General features: G+C 39.8%; 1 protein-coding gene across 2 annotated transcripts in view; it reads left to right on the top strand.

The window, feature by feature from the left end:
* Epb41l4a (erythrocyte membrane protein band 4.1 like 4A) overlaps positions 1-22,608 on the top strand; it is a 227,802-nt gene that overhangs the window by 194,797 nt on the left and 10,397 nt on the right. Inside the window, exons 16-18 of one of the 2 annotated variants that reach the window (XM_013020442.1) lie at positions 4,085-4,132; positions 5,185-5,262; positions 17,785-17,904. In XM_013020442.1, coding sequence (XP_012875896.1) covers positions 4,085-4,132; positions 5,185-5,262; positions 17,785-17,904 — 246 coding nt within the window. The remainder of the gene's footprint in view (positions 1-4,084; positions 4,133-5,184; positions 5,263-17,784; positions 17,905-22,608) is intronic. The other variant, XM_013020443.1, reaches the window with a different exon arrangement.

The raw sequence follows: 22,608 nt of genomic DNA on the forward strand, positions 1-22,608 counted from the left end.
AAATCCTTTTGTAGGATGGGCAGGTATAAGAGAAAAAAACCTACAGAAAGTAATTTTCAAAGAATCTTCTCACAAGGGGCTGAGACTACCCCCAAAGAACAGTGGAGCTATCACTCAGCATGCTCTGCCCCACATAACAGGTCCCAGTCTCTTTAGTGTTTAGAGCTGGAGAGAGCCATGAAAATCTGCTCTCTAGTATAGCTTCTGTCTTGAAAGACAGAGACTGAAACAAACAAATGAGGTTCAGGGAAGGGGAAGAATCTCACAGGAAGCAGAGAAAATAAAATACACACACAAAATTGCTAGCAAGGATTATCTGTAGAAAAATGAAAAATACTGTCAGTGAATTTCTATAAGAAGGTAAGAGTCAGTGAATATTAGTTTTTAGACTTTATAGTAGTGTGACTGAACTTAAGATGAAGTTAAGGAAATCTTCCTAGGAGAACAGAAACAATTTTGTTTGGTGATAAGAGTTTAATAAAATTATTGAACCTATATATAAAAAATTGAATTAATGGAATTTCCAATAAAAAATAAAGAGCATATAGAGCAAGAGAATATTAAGTAGAAAATATAGGAAAATGAAGCATTCAGTAAATATCCCATAACTGAAGGACATGACTTTTAGACATAAAACAATTCTCAGAGAATTTGGCATAATAGATTGAAAAATGAGATTCATACCAAGATCTACTATCCTTAAGTTTCAAAATGCAGATTAAGGGACAATTTAAAGAGCTGGAGAAGAGAAGAAGAGATGGGAGAGGGAAAAATCCATGCACAAGTATTCATGACAAGTCAGAATGACACTGGGCTGCATAATAGCTAGCTCTGTGATAATAAAACACATCAAAGGCAAGGAAGATGCTTCCTTCAAAATTCTGAAAGATTATTATCAGTCTTTGATTCTATGCCCAGATAAATTGTGATTGCATGTGTAGAATAAAACATTTACAGAAATACAAGGTTTCCAAAATATATCTACCTTTGCAAAATCTCAGTTGTCAAACTTGAAGACTCGGCCCATTAAAATCAAGACAAAAGCCAGGTGTGGTGGCCCGTGCTTGAAATCCTAGCTAGCTACTTGAGAGAGAGTGAGGTCAGGATATTGAGGAGTCCAGTCAATATATATAGCACAAAAGACCACTTCTCAAACCATAGCTGGGATGGTGAGTGCCTGGCATAGTAGCTATGTGGGAAGGACTGAGATCTGGAGAAAACTGGATCCTGGCCAGACTGGCAAAAGAAAAAAAAAGTTTGAGAAACTACTTTTTTTTTTTTAGGGTGCCAGTCCTGGGGTTTGAACTCAGGGCTTGAGGGCTGTCCCTGGGCTTTTATGATCAAGGCTAGTACTCTACCACTTGAGCTCCACTTTTGCTGGTTTTTAGCTGGTTAATGGGAGATAAGCGTCTCATGGACTTTGCCATCCCAACTGGCTTTGAACCCTCATCCTCAGATTTCAGCCTCCTGAGTCTGGATTACTAGGATTACATCAGGTAGTCTGGATTACTAGGATTACATGAGGTAGCATGAGCCACTGATGCACATCGTAATGTCATTTAAATGGTGCAGCTAGGCTGTGGTTATAGCTCAGTGGCAAAGCACTTGCCTAGCATGCATGAGACCCCTAGCACTACAGAAAAAAAAACCCATAAACCACACAAAAAAACACGCACAGTCAGATCCTGCAAAAGATGATTGATAACTAAGACCAGAAGTCTCAAAACTTGGAAATACAGGATCTATCATACAAAGAAAAGAATTCCCCAGATCATGGTGAAGGGAGTCTATCAAAAACATCAGTGTGCACTGGTGCTAAGGAACAGGCCATCCAGTGTGAGCAGAAGAACAGAGGGTACAGGAGGAGGACGTGTGGAATTGGTGATTGCCTACGAGTCTGTTCAGTTTATATCAGGAGTTGGGCAACTCCCAAAGAGTGTAGATGAGGAATTACTGATAAGCAAAGGAAAACTAAGCAAGTGGTTTATCATAGAAAGCTAGAAAACCAGTCTCCCTCAGAAAATTAAAAACCTATAATGGAACTACATTCCTAAAACACTATCTAGACAATCCTTATAAGAGTATTCATATACTTGTATATATAGTAATGATTACCCAAAATTTTGATGTTAGGACAAGAACTACTTATCAATGTTGTGGTATTGGATACAAGTATATTGCAATAATAGGAGAATATAAGCAATGGTGGTAGCATTATGAGCTATGCCTACCCTGGGGAGATTGGAATAATGGTGGGAAGGACATGGTACAGGATGCTTAGACCTCAGGTTTTGGATTTGAAAGAAAGGTGAGACTCAGTAGAAGATTGGGGTGTGTGGAGTGATTGGGGTATATGGAGTAATCTTAGATACGTACCTATATAAATAAGATGGGGTGAGAATGTTAGCTGGTCCCAGGCGCCAGTGGCTCACGCATGTAATCCTAGCTACTCAGGAGGCTGAGATCTGAGGATCACGGTTCAAAGCCAGCCCAGGCAGCAAAGTCTGTGAGACTCTTATCTCCAATAGACCACCAGAGTTAAACCAGAAGTGTCATTGTTGCTCAAGTGGTAGAGTGCTAGCCTTGAGCTGAAGAGCTGAGGGTCAGCACCCAGGCCCAGAGTTCAAGGCCCATGACTGGAAAAAAAAAAAAAAGCTGGCAATTTTTAAAAAGAGAATAGTTAATGAAAGTATTGAGAAAACACAGGATGGGTCTTGCACAACACAGGTGCAGGTCCTGCACCTGTCAGGATAGGTTTATAAATAACAGGGGATGCTGGTAAATTGTTATTTTTGGTAGCAGGAAGATGAAAGAGTTCCGGCCCCTGGCTCCTTTGGAAGGAGAAAGCAAAGTCATATACTGGAGTAAAGGAACCTTAGCTGGAGAGATGCAAGTGGAAGCTTTAATCACTCTCTGCAGAGGCAGATGGCTAGGTTCACAATGTGAACACTGAAGCATAACTGATATGCTCTTGTGTAGCTCTTCACAGCTATGCTCCGCCAGCTATTTGGGGCTGGCTCAGAACACCTGGAGAGTTGTATTTACCCATATATGGTGTTTTGCCAAAAAAGATGGGATGAAATACAGAGACAAGACAAGGGTTAAGTATTGACACCGGTCATTGAAAAGACAGGCTAGAAAAATCTAAGCTGAATGATGAGGACAATGAAGAAAGGTAAAGAGCTAGAGAAAGGTGTAAAGTCAGTAGGTAGTCCTGTTGGAGTTAAAAGCATAATGAAATGAAAATAGTTGAATAAGCAGTCATAACATAGCTTCCATTGTTGAGTACTTACAATGATCTCATCCTACTCTTCATTTTAGATGCATTCATTCATTGGCCCTTATGGAAGATTCTGTTAAAATGGAGGCACTAAGTAGAGAAATGAGTTAGCAGTGGAGGTGATGGGATTCACATTGAGTGTGTCTGGCTTCAGAGCCTGCACTTGTAACAAGATGCCCCCACTGGAGCTGTTCGCAGGCAAATAGAAAGGAGAGGAGGTTGTGGTCAGAGAACAAAGTGTCTGGAGCTGACTACAGACAGTAAAGTCCACAGTGTGACTATGATGATGTTGAGTTGTAATGAAAGAGGTTATCAGAGAAGAGATAAAACTACTTGAAGACCAAGGTATGGGACAGGGCATCCAGTGGGGGCTGTCAGTTAGACATTTCCTTGGAGGACTACAGACCAGGAAACTGCAGACTACCCCTGTCTCTGGACAAGAGGAACATAACAGACATGTTGTATACGATTACTTACAGATGGTTAGCCGCCCCCTCCAATTTTCTGGCTTCCCCAGGCCAGTTGGTGGTTTGTTGTATTTCTGTTTGTACTGTTGAGCTTACATGCTTATATGTATGACTTAAATGTGTGCTCAGTGAACAGATACACAGATTTTTTTTGAGACAGGGTCTCACTATGAGGCCTGTTCTGGCCTTGAACTTGCTTTGTAGCCCAGTCTAGTCTCAAATTATAGATCCTCCTGCCTTTATCCCCAAGTACTAGAATTATGAACTACCATACTCAGCTGGTGTACTTTCTTGATAGTATTCTTTTTTCTTTAATGTTTTCTTTTGTTTTCCCTAGGAAAGCCCATAACAGTGGTGAAGACTCAGATCTAAAGCAGAGGAGGAGGTAAAACCAAACCAAAACAAAAAACTCAAAAGGACAGCTAGCAAGATGAAGGAAGGACTAGCCATAGTCAGAGTTAAGGAAAGTGTGGGAATAGTTTTTTCTTTAATATGGTGGCTGCTTAAGAGATTATATTGTATGTTGTAAATATTTTTTCCTAACCAAAAAAAAAACAGTTTTAGTTTCAATTAGTTCTCAGTTTTCCATTCTGTAATCATCTTTGGACATTGAGTCATTTCTCTTTTTCTACTTAAAGCTGTCTCAGTTATTCATTATTATATTATAAACCACTCCACAATTTGGTGTTCTAAAGCAACAACAAATTTTTATATGTCGGTAGATGTGTTTATACGCACATCTATATATTGTATAATTCTGTTGCTAGAACAGGCTTTTTTTTTTTTTTTCAAACTTAGCATTGGATGGCAGAGGAGGCAGTATGGTAGCTGGGGACCTTTTTCTCTTATGTTTCCCTCTTGGGGAATGTGGCTGGAGACTTGGCTGGACCTGTCTATAAGGTCTCTCCAAGTGGCTAGCCTAGTCTTCTTTTGATGGTGGTGGAGAGGAAGTAAGTGAGCAAGAATGTTGTAGAACATTCCTGAAGCTGTCAGGGTGTTTTTCACAGCTTATTTGTTTGGTAAAAGCAGGCACAGGACCATTGTAAATTCAAAGCAGAGGAAATAATCTCTCTGTATAAGTGGTAGTAGGAAGAGGACTAATACTTTTCATCCATGTTTAGTCCATTGTAGGAGCTTATAGCTTTGCCATGTCTAAGTTTTGTTGGAAATGATTGTTCTCATGGTCCTTCTGGGAGTACATTTGCCTTAATATGTTTTCATCTTTCCCGCCCTTGTTATTTCCCCGAGCTGTAGACTTAGTCACATGTTTGAGTTCAGCAACAACTGACTGGGAGAGGGATAATGTAGTTCTTTATACCTAGATTAGCAGTTTTATTACAAAAATCACTTCTAAAGAACCAAATGAATGTTTCTGAGATTTTTTTTCTTTCTCATAAACATAGCCCCCCTCCTTTTCTTTTCCCATTTTGCCTTCAGGTCACGCTCGCGCTGTAACACAAGCAGTGGTAGTGAATCGGAAAATTCTAATAGAGAGCACCGGAAAAAGAGAAACAGGTAATATCTCTCAGGACTGACTCGAACTCTGAAATCAGGCTGCCACTTATCATAGAAACTGAGGTTCTCATCTGTGTCACAAAGGATTTTGACACTATTTTAAAGCACTGGTGTAGAGAATCTCAGCTCTTGACACTTTTTATGTTTATGATAAGATGATTAAACAACTCATCAGTGAAGTTGTATTATCAAGCTAGCTAGCTATTGTCTATTTTGCCAGAATGAAGACTTAAGGTTAGGACCTTTAGTTTTCTCTGCTTGCTTGGTCATTCATGGCTGGTTCTTTGTCATTTGAGCCAGGCCTCCAGCCTGGACTTTTGCTGGTTAAGGGTAGGTTTTTGTGGGCTTTTCTGCTTGCACTGGCTTAAACCTTGATCTGTTGGATTGCAGCCTTCTGAGTAGCTGGCTATAAGCCACTGGCACCTTCTTTTATTTTTGGTTTCTTTTTTTTTTAAGATGATCATTTAGATACAGTGTTTAGTGGATTTAATATTTAAAGTTGATAGATCTCTAGAGAAGTCCATTTATAGGAGATTTCTCCTTGAAGTCTTTTTTAATGTGACTTGCTGTATTTTACTGTACCAAAAATAAGACTTATTGTCAGATACATACACACACATGCACACACACATACATACACATACACATATGTCTGTACATGCCTAATATATGTTTACATTCACATCAGGCACTACAGATGAATACAGTTAGTTCACATTTTTAAGAGGTGTGTGTGCCAGTCCTGGGGTTAGAACTCAGGATCTAGCCTCTGTCCCTGAGCTTTTTTGCTCAAGGCTAATGTTCTACCACTTGAGCCACAGCTCCTCATCTGTTTTTTATTTGTTTTTTGGTGGTTAATTGGAGATAAAAGTATCAGGGGCTTTTCTTGCCCAGGTTAGCTTCAAATCTTGATCCTGAAATCTCAGCCTCTTGAGTAAGTAGGATTACAGTTGTGAGCAAGTGATACTTGCTGTGGACTGCTGTGCTTTTTATTGTAAGAGTCTTTTCCTCTTCTGTAAAATGAGGAAGTTAGACTAGACTAGATAATCTCCCAGGCTCTTCTCTAGTGCTTGGAGCCCTTGTGTTTGGCACAGATTGAGTCACCTGCCCTCTCAGACTACAAAACCAGTGTAATTATAGCCCAGAGCTTTGTAAGAGTGGATTACTTTCTTTGGAACGTTTTTCTATGTGGAACATTCTTAGGAGCTGGAATTACACAGGTGGATGTAAGAGTTTACTGTGTTATTAGACCTTTTTCAAGGAAACAATTTCAGTTTCTTTATCTGTGAAAACCCAATTATGGGAGACAATTCTCCCCTAGGCGTTCTCTTCTCTGAGATTCTGTATTTTAGTACTTCTGTTCAAATAACAGAAAAAAAACATACTTTTTAAAAACATGTTCATTGATCAAGCCATAATTTTAACAAATTGTGCTCATGGGTGTTCTCTATATGTTTTCAATTGGCCAGAACGTAGCTTGTTTATCAACAGTGTCTTTGGGAGCTAGATGTGATTATGGTGATATTTGCTGTTAAGAATGAAGCACTAGGGCTGGGAAGGTGGCTCAGTGGTAGAGCGCTTGCCTTGCATACATGAGGCCCTGGGTTCGATTCCTCAGCACCACATAAGCCAAAAGAAAAAAGCCCGAAGTAGCGCTGTGTGTGGCTCAAGTGGTAGAGTGCTAGGCTTGAGCTGAAGAGCTGAGGGACAGCGCCCAGGCCCAGAGTTCAGGCCCCATGACCGGACCCAAAAAAAAAAAAAAAAAGAAAAGAAAAAAGAATGAAGCACTATTGGAAGGTTATCACCAAACTCTTAAATTGCTGTGTGCTGATCTGGCTCGAGCAGTTTCCATATTCCTCCTGGAACTATCCCCCCAGGAATAGTTTCTTGGTACTGGGCAGGAAGTGTGATTTAGAATGTAGTAGTTGTGAATGCTTAAATGCTAATGCACTTTGTAGGGCTAGTAATGAGAAATGCCTTTCAAAGCACACTCTGACATATTTTGTGCAGCAGATTCAAATGGCTTTCATCATCATTTACCTGTAGAATAATTGCCTTAGGGTTATAGAAATTTCTCTATGAGAAGATGAGGTGTAGAGTCTAGCTTTAAGAGCAAAGCAAAAGGTAGGCAGAGGACAAAGTAAGCCTTTCTGTTCTTATCTCCCCTCCTGTGAATTCTGATGCATTTGGAAAGGGGTGGGTGGGTGGCACAAGTCATGCTGCCTCTGCTTGCCATCCCCCATTACGCTGCGCCACTGTGGGTATCTATGTCCCTGATTAGCCTTGGATATTTTGCCAGAATGCACAGATTCTAAGTCAGAATGTGAAGAGCTGAACATTTAAACTGCAACCCTGTTCCTGTCTCGGTATGTCTGCTTCCTGGTGTCCGATGAATTTGTGTACAGGACTTCTTTTGGTAAGAGGAGGTGTCCCTTCAAGGACTCTCAGTGTCATCCCTTGAGCTTTTAGGAAAGGCCTTGGGCAAACAGAATCTGGTGTAAGTTTGTGTTCTGCTTCTTGATAACATTTCTGGAGCTAGTCTGGAGTGCTTCACATCACATGAAGGGCCTGCACTCCAGCATACCCTGCTTTCCCTTCTCCCTCTGGAAAACATCGCCTGTGAAGAGGGGAAACTATGGGGCTTTTCAGAACTCTTTTGAAGCCCATGGTATATCTAGTGGAGGGAACTTTACACAGAGGCAGACAGAGTTACTGTAGGAAGTTGTATGGTCCTTAGAATGTTTTTCCTTTTGCCATCCCTTCTTGCTGGTTATTTTTTCTTAACATAAAGAACATTTTTCCTATTAGTCTTGAGTCAATTTTGTGAAATTATTGTGGGTTGCTCCCCATCACACACACAAAATCATACCATTGGAGGTTAAATTGTTTTGCTGTTTCCATGGGTAACAATTGAAACACCTTCCATTCTATAAAGAGAAACAAAAGATAATAAAAGGATGTATAGAAATTAATAACATCCAAAGCAGGCTTTTAACACTACTTTTTTTTTAAACTTTTTATTGTAAAGATACTATACAGAGGGTTACAGTTACATGAGTAAGGTAATGAGTACACTTCCTATTGGGCATTGTTACCCCCTCCATTGTTTTCTCCCTACTATCCCTTTCCTTCCTACCTTCCCCGAGGTTCTTTTTTTTTTTTTTTAATTGTTAACACTGCTTTTTAAAAGTCAAACAGACCCAGGAGCCTGTGGATCATGCCTGTAATTCTAGCTACTCAGGAGGATAGGGTCTGAGGGTGCTGGTTTGATGCCAGCCTGGGTAGGAGTGTCTGTGAGACTCTTATCTCCAACTGACTTCCAACAAGTTGGAAGTGGAGCTATGGTTTAAGTGGTAGAGCACTGGCCTTGAGCAAAAAAGGCTCTGGGACAATGCCCAGGCCATGAGTTCAAGCCCCAGCACTGGTACCAAAAAAATAAAATAGAAGCCAAACTATGCTCTGGTGGCTCATGTCTCTAATCTTAGCTACTTTGGAGGCTGACACCTACAGATCATAGTTCAAAGCCAGTCTGGGCAGAAAAGTCAATGAGAATCTATTATTAACCAGCAAAAAGCCAAGCTGACAGCATGGCTCAAGAGGTAGAGCACCAGCTGGGCAAGCTACTAGGCCCTGAGTTTAAACACCAGTCCTAAGAGAAAAAAAAGAAGGTCAAAATTCATGTCAATAATAGAAAGCTGCATGAAGCAACTATTGTTTAGTTTTAGTTTTAGAAAAACAATATATTTTTTAGTACAGATGTGTGAGTATTCTTCCTGTAGTTGTATATTCACTGTTGGGGTTTGTTCCAGAGTTCCCTAGAAAAGAGCAGGGTTCAGCCTCTTCCTTTAGTTGGGGGCAACATTAGTGTCTTCCCCTTCCATGGCACTTATTTTAGTACTTTCATAGTTCGTATGGGTGTTTGACTGTCTTATAGATTTAGAGGCTTGAGAAGATAATGTTTTCCCTTTTTTGATAGCTAGAAATTGAAGCAGAACTTGGCCATTTTCACTTCCTCTTAATTTTTATCCTCACAGCTTCAGCTCCTTCCCTATCCCACTGCTTCCGTTACACTTATTATATCTTAATGTTTTCCCATGTGGGCCCTATGTTTTCCTTCCCTAGATTTCTCTCCCATTCTTCCTTTGGCTTCTCTGAATCATGTCTCTGCATACGATCCAGTGGGTTTTCAGAATTCCCAAGAATTTAGGTCAGGGTTTCTGCCTTATGTTATTATTTGACCCTGGGTAACTCATTTTGTCGATTTGAATCTTAGTTGTTGTGTTTTTTTAATCTGTAAAGTATGTGTAGGGGTAACAACTGATCTGCTTTGTTGTATCAGTTACTCTGCAGACCAAGTTAAATCTATGAGGTAGGAGCATGTTGAGATGCAGAGCTAGAGTGTCCTGTAGCCAGTTTTGGAATTTCTACTTCCTCTCTGCCCCTCTTCCAGCCTTTTCTCTCATTTCATGGGTTACGGGGCTTGAATTCAGGGCCTGGGCGCTATCTCTGAGCTTTTCTACTCAAGGCTTGTGCTCTACCACTTTGAGCCACAGTGCCATTTCTGGGTTTCTAGTGCTTAATTATAGATAAGTCTCATGGACTTTCCTGTCCAGGCTGGCTTTGAACCATCATCCTCAGAGCTCAGCCTCCTGAGTATTTTGGGGGGGGGGTCCGGTTATGGGGCCTGAACTCTGGGCCTGAGTGCTGTCCCTCAGCTCTTCAGCTCAAGGCTAGCGCCCTACCACTTGAGCCACAGTGCCACTTCCGGCTTTTTTTCTTTTTGCTTATGTGGTACTGGGGAATTGAACCCAGGGCCTCATGCATGCAAGGCAAGTGCTCTACCACTGAGCCACCTTCCCAGCCCAGCCTCCTGAGTATTTAAGATTATAGGCATGAGCCATTGATACCTGGCTCCAGCCTTTTCTTCTTTGCATTTGGTTCTATATACTATTTCTTTACCATTCCTAACTTTACAAATTTGTTGTTGTTGTTTTTGTCAGTCGAACCACAGTTCTACTTCCATTTTTTTAAATGGTTAATTGGAGATAAGTCTCACAGACTTTCCTATTTGAGCTGGCTTTGAACTGTGATCTTTATAACTCAGCCTCCTGAGTAGCTAGGATTACAAATGTGAGCCATTAGTACTCTGCTTATTTGGTTATTTTTTTAATAACAGGCATTCTTAACCCTTGAGTTTTAATGGTCTTATATGCACATAAAATTTGAAAGTAAAATCATGTGTGATTTAGATGTATACTTAATGCTACACTTTTACAAAAGATAAGGATCTGTGATCTTGAAATTGAAAGTAGATTAATATTAACTGGTAATATTAGAAGCTGAAATATTTAAACTTTTATTTTCACTGTTCTGTTGATTTGTGAAACAATTGATTAAATTCATCAAACTGGTAGCCTATCAAAGAACAGGCCCTTTGAATTAATGATGAATGTGAATATTAGATTGTAATATTATCTCTATAAATTTGATGCCATGGGCCATGCTCTGAACTTGCTCAGAGCATATTGAAGGAAGACCAGAAAGTAGATTGAAAATACCTTAAGCTTAATAAAATATGCTTCACATTTAAAGAAAGTGGTCTCCAAAGTACCCTTGGTGCTATTAATAGAAATCAGCAGTCCTTTGAGCATTACTGAGAATATCCTCTGGATTTGTCTCTCATTCATCAGCTTTGATGTGTTGCTCCACTCAAATAGTCTGGTGTTTTCTGCATAAGCAAAACTGTGGAAGTAACCCTGGAGTCTGGTAAGGATTTAAAAAGTAAGAAATGTGAGATGCTCAGAGAAAGAGCAGGACTAGTGCAAATTGGCAACAGGAGGCCATCTGAATTTTTTCTCTAATTTCATCCAGGAATGTTTACATCATAAACACATGAGTCACGTATGTGAGGCTCTGTGTGCACACATCCAAATTAAGGAGGTGTGTTGTGGTTCTCACACAGCTTTGAAGGATTTCATGGCTCCATGTAGATTTCTTTACCCTCAGAATCTTTTGTTTCTTGAGTGCAGTTTGGAAGACCTGTCCTACCCACCTCACAAGAAGTCTGTGAAAATTTAGGAGATAATGGATGTGCTGGAATAAGAATAGCAGGTGCTATTCAATTCACAGTATCACTCAGTGCTGCCTAACCTTGCCTATAAAGTGGAGCCCAGCTCTCTTGAACAAAGAAACCAGTGTTTTCAACATGAATTCATTCTGGCATGAATGTTGTTAGAGTTTCTTCTTGCCTTTTATGACTGATTAGCCTATTCGATGACTATTAGTATCTGTATAGTAGATTAAGATAATTTTAAATATATTCTGTAGGGTCTTATTACTTTTTTAGGAGAGAGATATTTCTGTGGCAGAAATACAGAAATCCTCTGTAACTAACAGGAACAACATATTTGATCAAAACAAATGTTGAATATGGTGATTTTTAAGAGAACTTTTTTGTGAGAGTGGAAAAATAATAATAATTTTTTTTAAAAAAAAGCAGGCACTGGTGGCTCCTGTAATCCTAGCTCCACAGGAGGCTGAGATCTAAGGATCTCAGTTCAAAGCCAGCCTGGATAGGAAAGCCCATGAGACTTTTTTCTCCAGTTAACCACCAAGAAGCTAGAAGTGGAGAAATGGCTGAAGTGATAGAATGTTAGCCCTGAGCAGAAAAGCTAAGAGATAGTGCCCAGACTTTGAATTTAATCCTCAGTACTGACACCAGAGAAAAAAATGGCATGTCTCTATACACCAGAAAAACTAGTTTGGGATGTTAGCAGACTTTTCCACATAGCTGCAAACAGATGCTTCTTCCTTGTAAGCAAGCCTTCTTTGTGGTCCTGCTTTTGTTTTAAGAGCAGCAGCCAAGGAGGAGATTGTGGTTGTGGAGAAGATAGTTCAGAATAGGCCAGTGGAAACAGAGTGTGGTCACCATGTCACGGATGCAGGGCTTCTGATGTCTGCTGCACCAGGGCATACCAAGATACAGCCATGCTCTGTGGGGCTGGGGGGCTTCTAGTGTATAATCAGAGTTGACAGAGATGACTGGGGACATGTAAGGCTGCAGCACTGCAGGAACGCTGTGACATCGCTGGAATGCTCTCAGGGGACAAAGCAGGCTTCAAGAATTACAGAAACAAGAGAATTTCTAAGTGAGGTTGCATTAGAGGTAGCCCGCTTTAGTAGCAGGAGCACAGGGAATAAGTGGAAGAGACCAAAACACTTTTAAGAGCAAATAAGATTAATTTATTGATGGTAGGGGAAGATAGAAAAAACAAATGACATTTTTGCTTGCTGGTCTTAAAGGAAGTATGTTGACAGATGCCTGGAACCAATATAAATTTCCCTAGGGAAGAAAAACTACTGAAAAAAAATGAAGATTGCTTTAGAGCAGGTGAACCAAAAATGAGTACAGCTGATGAGAATATAAGGTCTCCATCAGTTGGGACTGACTGACTTAATTTCAGCAGTGGAGTGGCCACACAAAGCAATTGTCTGGAGTAGTATGCTATAGTTGAAGTGCAGAGGTTTACTTCAGCCTGTTTGGAAATGAAATTGAGACACATTGAGTTTTAAGGCTAGAAAATATCTTTGCAATACTTTTTCTTTGTGTGTGAGGAAACTGAGACCTAACCAAAGGATTTAAGCAGCTTGCCCCAAGTGTCTCAGTCAGATAATGGTAGAACTGGGTCTACATAGAAACTGAAAGCAGTGGATGCTACCCACATAGCTTGAAACTCCCCTGATGCACTTGCTCCAAAAGCCTGCCACATTCGGCATTGTACATGGTCTTTATCTCAGTGAATTAAGAACTGGTGTATAGGAAGGCCCTATGAGGAACAAAACTGATAAAGGGACAGGATTTGTGTAATAATTCATTTAGCAATGTGAAGGGTTTTGCAGAAAAGGCAGAAGTATAATAGGGAAGAAAGGAAAGAATAGGAATAGTTATTATCTTCATTATTGTTATCAAATGATTATATGACATTCCATCTTCAAAACCTTTTAAAACTTTAATTAAGTGTCAAAAGCAGTACAAATCTAAATTTCATATGTTGCCTAGAAAAGTAGATTGTGAGATTTAGTGAGAAATGGAGAAAATATATTAGATTCTCCAATTCAGATACATTGTTGAAATTGGCTCTATTTTAAAACAACTTTTATACATTAATTAAAAAGTGAAAGCATTGTTATGATATACTTTGCACTCAAGCTGTTGACAGAGATAAATGTAAACAGGATCAAAGGATATAGAACAAAACATTTTTGTTTTTTTTTGTTGTTGTTTATCTTTTACAACATTTGAAAATGAATAGGTCTGCAAATATATTACCATGTACTTTTCCTCCTTGGGAATTTGAGGACTGTGATGTAACAGCTCATTTTGATTTTAAAAGGTTCCATATCAACCCAGCTAATAGTATTTTTTTCAATTCTTCCTAATATAAATCCTATATCACAATTAAAATCTATCAGAAAAGGATCAGAAAATACATGTAGATCCCATACCTAAGAATAGTGAGATTTAAAGTAGAACCATTATAGGAGACATCTTCTTTTTGTTTAAAGATCACCTTCATTCACTCGTGCATAAAAAAAGAGATAATTCTTATAGCTAAAGGCCTGAGGTCCTACAACACTTTTGCTTCTTAGGGCTTTTCTTTTCAAGTCACACCTATGTTTTCTGGGGCAGTTTAGCAATGGAAGAAATGACACTTTTATTCTTGTAATGAGGCACCATTACTCTGAGGCCTTTTGTAAGGGTGTAATTTCAAACTTCATTACAGACTGAGGCGGCCTCACCGCCATTACTCAGGAAGATGTGCTTCTGTTGTAACTCTTCAATAGGCCTTACATTTTTAATGCTGCTTCTTAGAATATTTATGAATCAGCATCACCAGTAGGGGGTGTCAGTCTTTAAATAAATGCTGTGGCACAAGAATATTCACGACCACATTTCACTACTTTCCTTGAGACTAGTCAGTTTACAACATCAAAGTTAAAAGTACAGTAATCCTAGCTACTCAGGAGGCTGAGATCTGAGGATTGCGGTTCAAAGCCAGCCCAGGCAGGAAAGTCCGTGAAACTTTTATCTCCAATAAACCACCAGAACACTGGAAGTGATGCTATAGTTCAAGTGGTAGAGCGCTAGCCTTGAGCTGAAGAGCTGAGGGACAGCACTCAGGCCCAGAGTTCAAGCCCCACGACGGACAAAAAACAAAGTATATGTTATAATCTGAAACAAATTTGGTTTGATTTAGTCCTTATGACTAGCACAGTAAACGATATATGTATATGTGTATCCCTGCAGTTTTAATATTTTATCATCAAAGTTTGAATATGAAGATAACCTGCTAAATTCCACAATAGTTAATATACAATAATTGTGGTTTCTTTTCAATGTTCTACTCTGTGCCAGACTCCTAGCTACTCAAGAGTCTGAGATCTGAGGATTGTGGTTCAAAGACAGCCTGGGCAGGAAAGTCTGTGAGACTCTTTTTTTTTTAATTTTAATTTTAATTGTGAAAATACTGTACAGAGGGTTACAATTACATGGACAAAATAATGAGTACATTTCTTATCAAGCATTGTAGCCTCCTCCTTTGTTTCCCCTTCCCATTCCTTCCCATCCTCCACTCCTGTGAGACTCTTATCTCGAATTAACTACCAGAAAACCAGAAGTGGTGCTATGAATCAAAGTGGTAGAGTGCTAGCCTTGAGCAAAAGAGCTCTGGGACAGTGCACAAGCCCTGAGTTCAAGTCTCACGACTGACCAAAAAAAAAAAGTTCTACTCTGAAAAAGTGTGTGCTTGCTTAAGCTAGGCCTTAGTCTTGTTAGAAGGTTTGACCTTACAGAAATATTTAAAGTTTCTGACTTCATGAATAAAAGATACTTGATGCTGTAAAATTTAATCCTGCTTATGAACTATGCAGTGATTCCATTCAGGACAGAAGCTTAGTGTGCCAGACTCCAGGGTTAGGAGTTAGAAGACCTGTGTTTTGTGCCTCACCTTAAGCCCAGAAATCTGGGGATGGGGTCCTGTGGGAAGGGAGGGGAAGTCTCCCTATGCCAGTATCTCTTTCCTAGCCCCAATCCCCCAGTTTTAGGGATTGCAACAGGCCTCGTGGCTTGCTATGGTTATATTACACATGGAAAGGCCTGTAGGTGTAAGCCATTATGAAAATGTGTATACACATATTTGAACAGGTTCACATAGGACTTTTCAAACGGGCATGTTAGTCTCAAAGAGTGCTTAGTGATTGTGATCCCAGCTGGTGTTCTTTTTCAGCTTTGGCTGTTTCTAATGTTAAGGCCGTGACAGTATATATTCAGTTTTAATCTACTCTGTACATACTGTGACAATTCCATGTGAATCTGTGAAAAATTCCATGATGGTATCCTGTTAATCCTCAAATAATAGACCGTTAGAAGTGAAATTTTACTGAGGAAATGTACACACTTCAAAGACTTGGGGTATGTTACAGATTTTTTTTAACTTAACACCATTTTCCTTTAATCTGGGGATTTAAATAGTTTCTTCCTTGCAAGATGCTGTTTTATTCAACTTGAAATTGCCCTACATGTTTCCCTACATGATCTCTGTTTAATTCTGTGTGAAATGAATATTTGCCACCACTTGCTGATTTGCACTTATAAGCAAATCCAGATACCCAGCCCATACTCTGTCCTAAGTGCTGTAACAGAGGAATGGAAAGACATCCATTCAGAGAGCAAGGCTGTAAATGGGTCCACTTTCTGCACCTGGACACAGGGGCGTTCCCCTGGCCACAGTGACAAGATGTGATCCTGACCGCTGTGAGCTGCTCCCACACCTGGGAGGCCTCACTAGGGCCACCTACTGTGAATTTTATGAATTACAGGTGTTTGATTTTTTGCAAGGACTAGTCAGTCAGTGCGTACATCACGCTGCTCTTTGGAGGCAATCTATATACATGAAGCACTGAACTGCAGTTACTGCATGCTATGTACCTATGCCTCCAGCTTGGTCTTTTGCTGATAAATTGGAGATAGAGTCTCAGAGACTTTTCTGCCTGTCTTGGCTTTGAACCACAATCTTCAGATCTCCACCTTCTGAGTAGCTAAGATTACTGGTATGAGGACACCAGAGCCCTGCTGCTTCAACTGCAGATACTTCAGTTAAGTTTGGCTGTGAAATGCCAAGTGCCCTAGCCCTTGTGACACTCACCTCTTTATTGGAAAGGCAAAAGTCCAATGTGTCTGCGATCCATGGATGAGTTTTTTAGGCCCACACAGTGCTTTAAAACTCAGAATTGGTTGCTAATACTTGACAGTTGGAAGAATTCACTTTAAATATCCAGATTTGTCAATTATCTTTCTTTAAATATCAGAGGATTTGGTAGAACTATCCTGTTATTTCACATGTCAAGTGTCAGTACTGTTCACTGCCCCTTCCCCCACTTTTCCTTTCCCTGTCTGGTTCCACCCATATTGAATGTTCCCTACTCTCCCCCTTCCCTCTTCCACCTGTGAGCAAGCTGTAGTCAGCCTGGTGTGTGCGTATCCACCTGCTAATGCCTTTTGCCACCATAGTTTTATACTTGTATTTTAGACATTTGCAAGGGAAGGGTGGTACTCAAGACTCAGCACCTTCTAGGCATGTCTCCAACCCGGCATTTTGCTGGTTAATTGGAGATGGAGTCTCAGAGACTTTTCTGCCCAGGCTGGCTTCAAATTGGGATTCTCAGATCTCAGCCTCCTGAGTAGCTAGGAATACAGGTGTGACTCTACCAGCATCCAACTCTTAAATGCGATTTCAACTAGCCTATTTTTAAAAAGTGATTTTGTTTCAGCATTTAAGATCACCACTGTAGCACTACACTGTTGTTTCTTTACTCAGATGATTTTTTAAATGAATTTTTATTTGGCACACATCTTTTGTTAGAAAAGTTTGTCAAAAGAATAAAAAATTACAATATGTCTTTATTTAATAAGACTATTACATATTAATGTCTTGGTGTATACATTAATATGTATAAACTAACACTTAATCTATTTAAGGATGTATGAATCCAGTTAATACATTCTCAGCTTTCAGTGGTTGTAATAAAATTGCTTCCAGACCCTAGTGACTCAAGGAGTCTGAGATCTGAAGAATAGTGCTTTAAGGCCAGAAGGGATAGGAAAATTCACTGTCTAAAATAACCAGCAAAAATCTGGACTGGAGTTATGGCTCAAGTGTCAGAGCACTACTCAAGCCAGCAAGTTGAGCAAGCTGGAGGCCATGAGTTCAAATCCCAGTACAACTGAAAAGGAAAAAAAAACTACTGCTTAAATAACAGCATTTTTAAGATGAAGATGAAACAAGGCCTCAGGTATGGATGTTGTTTTGGTTTTTATGTTTTCAAAATAGGGTCTTTCTATATAGCCTAAGGTGACTTTGAACGCTTGATCATCCTCCCTCAGCCTCCATGCTGGGATTACAGGTGACTACTACAAATGTGCAGCTTGGAGGTTAACTTTAGATGAATGCTTTTTCTTTTCAGAACACGACAGGAAAATGATATGGTTGATTCAGCACCTCAGTGGGAAGCTGTATTAAGGAGACAAAAGGAAAAAAACCAAGCGGACCCCAACAACAGGCGATCCAGACACAGATCTCGCTCGTATGTGCCACCTTTTTACACCTTCTCTCCAAACACTAGCTTAAAGTAGCACGTGGATGCTCAGGCAGTCTAAGGAGTTTCACTGTAGCCCTGTTGTTTATTTGTCATATGCACCTTCTGATGTTTGTGACATTCATTAACTATATTTGAAGCCTCTGGAGCTCTGCTAAAATGTCAGAGAAACTAGGCTGTCAAAACCATATTCTTTGTGTATTATTTTTGAACAGATGTAGACATCCGGCTGGATAAATAGAAATAGGCCCCTTTGTTCTGAAGCCTGGCTGTTGGTAAAATACCTGCCGCTTCTCTCAATTCCAATCTGAAGAATTCTCTCAAGTCTTGTTCCAGACTGAGCCAGATGTGGATGTCTTCCCATCAAATTAGCGATTGCGAGCAGTAGTCAGTTAGTGATTCATTACACCCCAGTGTTGGGGCTGGCATGCCCCTCCTGTTGCTAGGCAATGCCATGTGTTAGTACAATTACCCCATCATGGTGATGCTACCAGTCCCCCAAATTAATTTCATTTGAGCTGATAAAATAAAATGTGTATGTGTGTTATTCTATGTATCATGATTCCTCCCTCCCCCCCCACTCCCATTCTGCAGATCCCTTTGTGACTCCAAGTGGGTGGTTAGGCATGTGGTGTGTTGCTTTGTGGGGGGAGAGATGAGATCGGGGGAGGATGCTGAGAAGTTGATGCAGAAACAAACCAGGCAGGTCCATCTGAGCGCTGAGGGAGCCAGGCAGGAGAGCATGAGGTCAGGCTGACAGAGGCCAGGAAGCTCCCAAGGTTACAATCCAGGAACCTGGGGGCGGGGGCGGGGAAGGGGGGAGGGTGTGCGGGGTGGGGGGGGGAGTTAGCTCAGTCTAGGATGCATACCATTTAATTAGAACTTCATGCACACTGTGTTGGTTGCATTAGTGTATCAGAGTGAGACTGCTTTTGTACAGAAATCCTGAAAAAAGCTACTAAGCAGCATACATTATGACAGTTGTATTTATCAGTCTGTAATGATTCTATTCAGAAATCAAACCATTGGTTTAAAAGTCTTTTGTCTTTTAAATGTAGAGTTCTTTATGTATTCTGGACGCGTTCTTTTTTTCAGATTTATGGACAAATATTATGGATACTTTTTTAAATTCCAGTTCTGGGACTTGAAGGGTCTTGAATTCAGGGATTCAAACTCTCACTTTGCTTTTCTTTCTTTTTTCTTTTTTTCTTAAAGCTGGCACTCTATCAATTGAGACACACTTCTACTTACAGCTTTTTTGCTGGTTTGTTGGAGATAAGAGTCTCATGGACTTGTCTACCTGGACTGGCTTTGAACCACAATTCTCAGATCTCAAGCTCCTGAGTAGCTAGGCTTACAATTGTGAGCCACCAGTACCTAGTTTATAAATATTTTTTTTGCCATCCGAGGGCTTGAACTCAGGGCCTGGGCACTGTCTCTGGGCTTCTTTTGCTCAAAGGTAGCACCCTGCCACTTGAGCCACAGTGCCACTTCTGGTTTTTCTGTGTATGTGGTACTGAGAAATCGAACCCAGGGCTTCATGCATGCTAGGCAAGCACTCTACCACTAAGCACATTCCCAGCCCAGTGAATACTTTTTTTGGAGGGTGGTTTTGAACCCAGGCCCTCACACTTGCTAGGCAGGTGCTCTACTACCTGAACAATGCCCCTAGCACTCTTTTGCTTTTGTATTTTCACAACTTTTGAATTTCACCTGTGATAAGAATTCTTTATGAAGCTGGGATTAGAGAGGTATGCCACTACAACTAGTCCTCCCGCCCCCCCCCTTCATCTTAAGGAATATTTTCCTATCCCAAGATTACAAAGATAGTCTCATCTTTTTCTAGCAGCTTCTAAAGTTTGTCTTATATTCAGACCTGGGATCCATCTAGGATTATTTCCTATATGTATATTAACTAGAAATTGAGAGGTTTATTTCAGGTATTTATTCAGTTATATTATACTATCTGTTGCAAAGACCAGCTTCTTTGAAATATGCTAGAGCCTTCCTTGAAAATCAGTTAGCTGCCTGTATGTGAGCCAATTTTGTTTTATTGATCTATTTGTCTATCTGTACGCCACTATGTTGTCTTGACTGCTGTAATTTATAGTAACACTTGAATCAGGCTGTGTAAATTCTATAACATTGTTCTTTTTCAAGATAGTTTTGAGTCATTTTAAGTTCCTTGTGTTTTTATATAAAATTTTTGATCAAGCCCGGTGCTGGTGGCTCATGCCTTTAATCCTAACTATTCAGGAGGCTGAGATTTGAGGATCGTGGTTCAAAGCCAGCTCGGGCAAGAAAGTCCATGAGACTCTTATCTCCAATTAACCACCAGAAAACCGGAAGTGACACTGTGGCTCAAGTGGTAGAGTGCTCCCCTTGAGCTGAAGAGCTGAGGGACAGCACCCAGGCCCAGAGTTCAAGACCCATGACCAAAAAAAAAAAAAAAATTTGACAAAGTTGTCAATCTTTTCCACCCATCTAGAAAAGGCTATAGGTTTAAAATTAAGATTATTATTAACCCTAGAGGCCAGTTTTGAGAAAATAAATCTTATCTATCCACTTATTATTACTTAACTATATTATTATATATATTAACTATATTATTAACTTTATAATTATTATTTAACTTATTTACAATTTTAGTAGTTATTGTCAAATTTAATCCTAAATATTTAGTATTTTTGTTTTTGTTTTTTTATGCTGGTAGGAGGGCTTGAACTCAGTTCTTCAAACTCTCATATGGCTTTCTTGCTCACGGACTGTGCTCACTTGAGACATATCTCCAGCCTGGATTTTTGCTGTTTAATTGGAGATGTAGTTTGGTTTTTGCTGTTTAATTGGAGATGTAGTTTGGTAGACTTTTCTGTCTGAGCTGACTTTTACCCTTGATACTGAGTAGCTTGGATTACAGGCTTGGAGCTTGGCAATCCTAAATATTTAGTGCTTTTTGATGATCTAGAATTTATATAGTTGTAAATTTCTTCCACTTATTTTTAGTATGTAGAAAAATCTGATTTAAAAAATACTGATAGGCATGGTTGTCCTTGTGAAACCCAAGCACTCAGAAAGAAGGCTGAGGCAGGAAGATTGTGAATTTGAGGCCAGTCCAGGGCTTTATAACGTGTTCTACACCAGCATGGGTGACATAGCAAGTCAGTCCCTCAAAACACACTGCAACCTAACTAACTGTAGAAATTGACTCATGTGGGAGCATTATTTTGGGGATTTGCTACAATCACATTGTTATAAACAGTGGTATTTTTCATTTTAAACCATTTCTTTTATTTTTCTTCTCTTGTTGTACTAGCTAGCTCCTACAGCAAACAGTTGAATTATGATGTAGAACAGGAGTTGTGGTAGAAAGCAGATATTCTTGGTTGGTTCTCCCTTATGAAGATGAATTCAGTAGTTCACATTAGTGCCTTAATAGTGAGGAAAAAGCTCTTCTGTTCCTCTTTTGCTGAGTTAGTGAAGAGTTTTGTTTTTTTTTTTAATTGTTGTTTGTGTGCCAGTCCTAGGGCTTGAACCCAGGGCCTGGGCACTATCCCTGAGCTTTTTTGTTTAGAAGTAGCATTCTACCATTTGAGCCACAGATCTACTTCTGGACTTTTGGTAGTTTATTGGAAATAGTCTTTCCTGCCTGGGATGGCTTTGAACTGCTGTCCTCAGATTGCAGCATCCTGAGTAGCTAGGATTACAGGTGTGAGATAACATCACCCAGAGTAATAAAGTTTGTTTCTTGAATGAGTTTTGAATGCTGTTGTATTTTTATGTACCTATTGAGATGTTTGCATATGGATTTTTCTTCTTTGTTAGTGGAAGAATTATATCAATTCAGTTTTGTTTTGTTTTGCCTGTCATGGGTTGTGAACTCTGGGCCTGGGCGCTGGCCCTCAGCTATTCAGCTCAAGCTAGTACTCTACCACTTGAACCACAGCCCCACTTTCAGCTTTTTCTGCTTATGTGGTGCTAAGGAATCGAACCTAGGGCCTCATGCATGCAAGGCAAGCACTCTACCACTGAACTACCTTCCCAGCCCCAATATATCAATTCAGTTTTGAATCATATGTGCTATCTTTTTTTGTACATTGCTACATTTTATTTGCTATTTTAAAATAGTTTCACTATTTACAGGAAATATTGGTCCATAATTTTCTTGTAATATTTTTGCTAGGCTTTTTGGTAACAGAGTTCTCAGATAGCTTTTTTAAATTTTTAAATATTTTTATATAATTCACCAGTGAACAAGACACTATGTTGAAAACTTTACAACGTGGAGGATGGGGTAGGAGGAGTTGGGGAGGAAGAGAAGGAAGGGATGATAGTGGAAAAACAAAGGAGGAGGTAACAATGCTTGATAGGAAATGTACTCATTACCTTACTCATGTAACTGTAACCTCTCTGTACAGTATTTTGACAATAAAAAAAACATATAAAAATAATTCACCAATGAAACCATTAGTGCCTGGAGTTTCCTTTATGGGACATTTTAAATTACAAAGTCAATTCTTTTTTTTTAAATATATGACACTATTACTATTTCCTACTTGTTATGTCTAGGTTTCGATAATTTGTTTTTAAAAGAATTCATGGGGGGCTGGGAAGGTGGCTCAGTGGTAGAGTGCTTGCCTTGCATGCATGAGGCCCTGGGTTCAATTCCTCAGCACCACATAAGCAAAAAGAAAA

This window comes from Dipodomys ordii, unplaced genomic scaffold (genome assembly GCF_000151885.1).
Source record: "Dipodomys ordii isolate 6190 unplaced genomic scaffold, Dord_2.0 Scaffold50, whole genome shotgun sequence".
Lineage (NCBI taxonomy): Eukaryota > Metazoa > Chordata > Mammalia > Rodentia > Heteromyidae > Dipodomys > Dipodomys ordii.